Genomic DNA, 6,587 nt, shown 5'->3' with positions numbered 1-6,587 from the left:
GAAATCTCTGTGTGTGCGCGCATCGGGACGGAGCAAAAAAAAAGTCACTTGTATCTGAACCAACAATCCACTTAGTGATGAAAGATCTCTTTTAGAATTTGACGATTATCTTGCCTCTCAAAAATTGACAGGGAGCAATCTCCGCTACCTCTATGGACATCCTCCTTTTTTATATAGGGCGACAGTGGCTCAGTGGTTAGTAGGTTTCTCTTTCAATCCGGGGATCTGCGTTTCGATCCCTGCCCCAGTTGATGTTATATTTTGTTATATAAAGTACTAATCATGTATTTCCTTCAAATATAACATGATAAGAGGAAAAGTGAAGCTCAAAGTGTGAGGCTACAGCTATTGGCGAGGTCAAAAATGGGAAAAGCGGTGGACCTCCAGTGGAACTGTGTTGAGAAGCAGAACAGAGAGCTGTGGTGAGCCAACTGAGACCCAGGGGCGTGTGTAGGATTCAAAGAAAGGGGGGACTAAGCCCCAAGGGGGTGGTAAGACGGGGTATGTGAGCGTGCGCAGCATGCGGCAATTTTTTGGGGGGGGCCCCGATATCCATTATTAGAGACAGTTCATAGTTTGGTTTAGTCAAAAAGTGATTTTGCTCTTTGATAACAAAAGTGACATAATGTCAGGGTCATAGTGATATTTTATGCTCATTTGGACAATATCACTCCATCTCGCTCAATGGAGACAGTTTCTATAAGTTTCCCTTTCATTTACCTCAAGTAAAGCTAAATCTTGTTTGTGAGAGCCATTTCTAAAATGAATAGGTGATACTGGTGTTCATTTTAAGCTCATTTAATGATAACATGTCCGGTGGTGTTTGAATAGATATAAGAATCTCATAGGTAAGTAAACTTTGCACCTTTCCCAGTTCTCTTTTGTATCTAACCTGAATCAGTGACACAGCTAAAGTTGAGGCTCATTTTAAGAAGTTAAACATTACTTGATACACTTCCCACCAAATTTGCAAAACATTACACGAGAGATGATTTAAATTCTTCAAAGACTTTTTATTCTGATCATTGTAAAGTTTCTGACAAATATTCTACAAACATTTAGAAATCACAGAATACAGCTATACATGAATATATAAATACATCTTGAATAAATAAAACTAATTGACAGTGCAATGTGTTGACCATGTATATAATGATAATATAACTCTAGGCCTATTTGGTTCATGGTTGGTTACACGACTCATGATGAGCTGCAGTGTTGTTCCTTTAATTAACTTGAGACACATGTTCCCTTTACAATATGCTCTCCAATATGATGTTGAGCATGATTTAACTGATTACACTTGGCCACCTGTATTCGTTTACGTTTTGACGTGACAAATGAGAAAACATGTGTCACTGTCATTCAATTAAATATTGCTAGAGCACTTTTTTTTTTACATCTCAGGGCTTAATGGTAGTCTTGTTGTGTCATTCTGCTCAGTGAAGGATCCTGGACATTCCCACCCAGAAACATGTTCAGATTAACATCAACCTAATCCAGTGTCATACATATGGTAAGTCATTGCAAAATACAATTATATTGTAATTGTATCTGAAGCTATAGAAGGCTTCTTTAACAAGAATCAAGAAGTCATTTGTCATGCCAGTGATGGCAGTCATGCAATAATGGCATTTCAAATGGTATTCAGCAATGATGCTATTGTTGGCTTGAGAGGATCCATGACATCAGCACAAGGAAGGATGCGGTGGTGAGACTGATCTTGTGGCTTTCTCCACTTGAAACATCTGTAAAGGTTGAGGAAAGAAAACAAGACATTCGTTTACAAAATTAAAGAAACAAACCTATAATATTTAAAAAGGCAATATTTAATATTGCTTACGTGTCCCATCCACAGAAATGGAGTTGATGTCAATGCTGAAGGCTGTGATGTTTGAAGCTGCTCCGACCAAAACATTTCCAATCTGAGTACCATTAGGAGCAGATGTTGATGAAAATCCAAGGCCAATGATTTGGATGATTGATCCATTACTGCAAAAGGAATTAAGAAATGTTATATTGTTTAATTCGTATAAATTCATGATCAGTGCTCTTAGGATTTTATCGTCATAACGTTAACAAATTACCTGAATGAATTCACCGTGATGGTGCGGAATGAAGAAAAAGCTTCTTTATAGAAAGGTCCAAGCTGCAGAAATACAATAAAATATTTTTTTACTCCATTTATTTAATTTGCTTGTGTTTCTTAACTTATGCCTTGCCTTTTTAATTCACCTACAACTGCCGGTAGTAAACCTATTCCAATTTTCTCAATGACGACCCGATAATTTGTCTGTGTTCAATAGTTTTGAATATGAAAACTCGACACCAGGAATAAAATGCCCCTTCTTTTGCTGTGAATTTTGAAAGAGGAAACTATTTATCATTTATTACTTACTGTTGACTCAAGCAATGCGGCTCGCGTTTGAAACGCTGCAGATGATGGATTCAACAAGTCACTTGTAAATGTTTCTGCTGGAGATCTGAAAGTCAATTGTGCTGTTGTGACTGCTTCAGCAGTTGTAGTGGTAACTGTAGTTGTAGCACTCTTAGCTGTAGTTGCAACATCGGCAGCTGTAGTTGCAACACTGGCAGATGTAGTTGCAACACTGGCAGCTGTAGTTGCAGCACTGGCAGATGTAGTTGCAACACTGGCGGCTGTAGTTGCAACACTGGCAGCTGTAGTTGCAACACTGTCGGCTGTCGTTGCAACTCTGGCAGCTGTAGTTGCAGCAATGGTGGGGGATGCAGTTGTGAAATTTAATGTAGTTGTTTCTTTAGTAAGAAAAAGATGGAATAGTGAATAATGGTAGCGTTCTCTTGAACAAACAAACATATTACAACATGAGTATATTTTTGCTAAGTCACAGTTAATTTCACAGGAGACTTCATGGTAATTATGAATTTGAATGCTCATTGTCAAAGCAGCAATTTGTACAAAAAAAGATCAGGGAAGGAGACACACTAACTCACCGACTCTGATGGATTAATTACAAATGACATAGGATATACTTCTTTCCGTTAACAACCATAGGAGTGAAATGCAGGCTTAGTGTTTACTTACGATGTACAGTGATGGAAGCGGCATCAAGAGTGATGTTGAAGGTACTGTTTGGGTTCGACACAGCGGCTACTAAGATTTTTGCAACATCTGCAGCCTGAGGGATTTCTTGAGTCGAATTAGTTTTAGCAAACACAACCCCGACCTTTGCATTAGTTTGACCCGCTCGTGTTCGGTTTGAAGCTTGGCTACATCAAGAAAGAAAATAAATGTATCAAATTATATTGACATTAGTAACTTATGAGTATGTGTAGTATTAAATGTTGTGTGTCGTTTAAACATTTAAATATAGGAGTCTTAACATGGAAAATATTACCTGAACTGAACAACAAAAGAGTGGTTGAAAAGATCGCCATATTCAAGAGTGAAGATGAAATTATACTGTGGGAATAAAGAAAATAGAAAGAATGAACAAACTTCAAATTGGGTAAGCTTCAAATAAACTGAAAAACTGCAAAAAACAACAAACAGAAACACAATTAGAGTAAGTACAAACCACTTCTATGACTCTTCGCTCAAGCTCAATGAATTGCGGGCTGCTTCTGTTATTGTGTTCCTCTAAAAATAGTTCATCCAAGTTTGTTGAGAGGATCACAACTGTTGGGGGAGCTACAAAAGATGTTGTCGACGCTGGAGTTGTTGTTGGAGCGGGAGTTGTTATAGGTGTGGCATTTGTTGTCGGTGTGGCATTTGTTGTCGGTGTGGCATTTGTTGTTGGCGCACTAGTTGATATCAGCTCGAGAGTTGTCATAGGTGCCGGAGTTATTGTCGGTGCAGGAGTAGTTGTCTGCTCAAGAGTTGTAATGTGTGCCAGGGTTGTTGTCGGCACAACAGTTGTTGTGGGTACCAGGGTTGTTGTCGGTGCGGAAGTTATTGTCTGTGCTGGAGTTTTTGCAGGTATTGTCGTTGTTGTCATCGCGGCAGAAGTTGTTGTCGGCATGGGAATTGTTGAAGGCACCAGAGTGGTTGTCGGTGTGGGAGTTGCTGTGGGAGCCTCAGTTGTTGTCGCTGAGGGAGTTGTTGTGGGTGCCGGAGTTGTTGTCTGTGCTGGAGTTGATGTAGGCACTGTAGTTGTTGGCACGGGAATTGTTGTAGATGACAGTGTTGTTGTCGGCGCAGGAGTTGTTGTTAGTACCGGAGTTGTTGTTGGTGTGGCAGTTGTTGTAGGATACACTGTTGTTGTCACCGCTGCAGATGTTATCACCGCTGCAGTTGTTGTCGTTGCTGGAGTTGATGTTGCTGCCGTAGTTGTTGTCGGCTCAAGAGTTGTTGTGGGTGCAGGAGTTTTCATCTGCTCAGGAGTTGTTGTAAGTACCAGAGTTGTTGTCAGTGTATGAGTTGTTGTGGGTGCCTTAGTTCTTGTCGCTGAGGGAGTTGTTGTGGGATTCAGAGTTATTGTAGGTGCCCTGGTTGTTGTCGTTTTAGGAGTTGTTGTAGGTGACAAAGTTGATGTAGGTGTGTGAGTTGTTGAAGGTGTGGGAGCTAATGTGGTTGCCAGAGTTGATGTAGGTGCTGGACTTGTTGTAGGTGCCAGAGTTGCTGTCAGAGTAGCAGTTGTTGTTGGCACTGGAGTTGTTGTGGGTAAAGGACTTGTTTGTGCGGGAGTTGATGTAGGTGCCGGAGTTGTTGTAGGTGCCAGAGTTGATGTCAGAGTAGCAGTTGTTGTTGGCACTGGAGTTGTTGTGGGTAAAGGACTTGTTTGTGCGGGAGTTGATGTAGGTGCCGGAGTTGTTGTGGGTGCCAGAGTTGATGTAGGTGCCGGAGTTGTTGTGGGTGCCAGAGTTGATGTAGGTGCTGGACTTGTTGTGGGTGCCGGAGTTATTGTAAGTGCTGCAGTTGTTGTTTTTGGCACTGGAGTTGTTGTGGGTAAATGACTTGTTGATGTAGGTGCTGAAGTTGTTGTAGGTGCCAGAGTTGCTGTCGGAGTGGCAGTTGTTGTAGGCACTGTAGTTGTTGTAGGTGCTGCAGTTGTTACAGAAATGGAGGTTGTGTCAACGCTGAAGGCTGAGATGTTTGAAACTGCTCCCACCAAAACATTTCCAACCTCAGTATCATCAGGAGCAGATGTTGATGAAAATGTAATGTCCATGTTTTGGATGACTGATCCTTCACTGCAAAAGAAATTACAAAATAATATATTGTTTCATTCGTATACATTCTTGATCAGTGCTCTTCGGATTGTATCATCAAAACATAAACAAATTACCTGAATGAATTCACCGTGATGGTGCGGAACGAAGGAAAAACCTCTTCGTAGAAAGGTCCAAGCTGCAGAAATACAAGAAAATCATGTGTTACTACATTTATTTCATTTGCTTGTGTTTTTTTACTTACACCTTTTTTGCTGTAAATTTTGAAACAGAAACTTATCTTTCATCTTTTACTTACTGTTGACTCTAGCAATGTGGCTCGCGCTTGAAATGCTGCAGAGGATGGATTCAGCAAGTCAGTTGTGAATGTCTCTCCTGGAGATCTGAAAGTCATTTGCTTTGTTATGACTGCTTCATCTGTTGTAGTGGTAACAGGAGTTGCTTGAGTTGTTGAAGGTGTCGGAGTTGTTGGCACTGGAGTTGATCTGGGTGCCAGAGTTGATCTCTTTGTGGGAGTTGTTGTAGGTGTCAGAGTTGTTGTAGATCAGGGATTCCCAAAGTGTGGTGCGCGCACCCCTGGGGGTGCGCGAGCTGCCTCTAGGGGGTGCGCGAGAGGAAAAATGTAATGGTGGTCTAATGGTGTAATAATTAATATTAAACATTCTCAGGGCTCTCAAGTGTCATTTCGGTCTTAACCAGTGGCGTCCCTAGGCTAAAAAACCCGGGGCCAAAGCCCCGGATGTTTTTTAATTCGCCCCGAATGTTAATTAAAAATTTAAAAAGATTTGGCACAAGTGGTTAACACCTCCAGGTCGCACGTGACGTCATTCACCCAAAGCAGCGGAGTCAGACTGGCAGCAGGCGCACGTAACAGCAAGCTGCTGTCTGAGAGTGTTTCTATGTCTACAAATTTCGCTGCTTCACTCTTCTGGGCTAAGCCCAGCGCCGCTTCCATAACGCGCATCCCGTCAACAATTCTTGCATTCTGTTGTGTTTTTTTAAGGTGTGGGGGATGCGTGAACCCGGTCGGGATGTAGAAGGGGGTGCGTGGTCTGAAAAGTTTGGGAACCCCTGTTGTAGATGATGGAGTTGTTGTGGGTGCCAGAGTTGATGTCAGCGTGGTAGTTGTTGTCAGTGATGGAGTCTTTGTAGATGCGGGAGTTGTTGTAGGTGCCGGAGTTCCTGTCGGTGCGGCAGTTGTTGTAGATGCTTGAGTTGCTGTCGGTTCAGGAGTTGTTGCGGGTGCATGAGTTGTTGTTGGCGCTGCAGTTGCTGTTGTCGGCGAAGGAGTTGTTGTCGTTGATGGAGATGTCAGTGCGGCAGTTGTTGTTGATATGGCAGTTGTTGTTGGTGCCTTAGTTGTTGTCACTGAGGGTGTTTTTGTCGGCGCAGGAGTTGTAGTAGCCGCACGAGTTGTTGTCGGCACAACAGTTGTT

The 6,587-nt window shown here is 42.1% G+C and overlaps 1 protein-coding gene across 1 annotated transcript; it reads right to left on the bottom strand.

Moving 5' to 3' along the window:
• Positions 1-998: 998 nt before the first annotated feature.
• On the bottom strand, positions 999-5,152 carry LOC130211864 (mucin-2-like). Its single transcript, XM_056442886.1, has 7 exons — positions 3,558-5,152; positions 3,378-3,442; positions 3,065-3,249; positions 2,399-2,775; positions 2,088-2,149; positions 1,844-1,992; positions 999-1,748 (listed from the first exon to the last, which is right to left on the bottom strand). The coding sequence occupies exons 1-7, from the start codon at positions 5,148-5,150 to the stop codon at positions 1,660-1,662; spliced, it is 2,520 nt and encodes an 839-aa protein (XP_056298861.1). The 5' UTR covers positions 5,151-5,152; the 3' UTR covers positions 999-1,659.
• Between the last annotated feature and the right edge of the window lie 1,435 nt (positions 5,153-6,587).

This window comes from Pseudoliparis swirei, chromosome 21 (assembly GCF_029220125.1).
Source record: "Pseudoliparis swirei isolate HS2019 ecotype Mariana Trench chromosome 21, NWPU_hadal_v1, whole genome shotgun sequence".
Taxonomy (NCBI): domain Eukaryota; kingdom Metazoa; phylum Chordata; class Actinopteri; order Perciformes; family Liparidae; genus Pseudoliparis; species Pseudoliparis swirei.
This window is presented reverse-complemented; position numbering and strand designations above follow the sequence as displayed.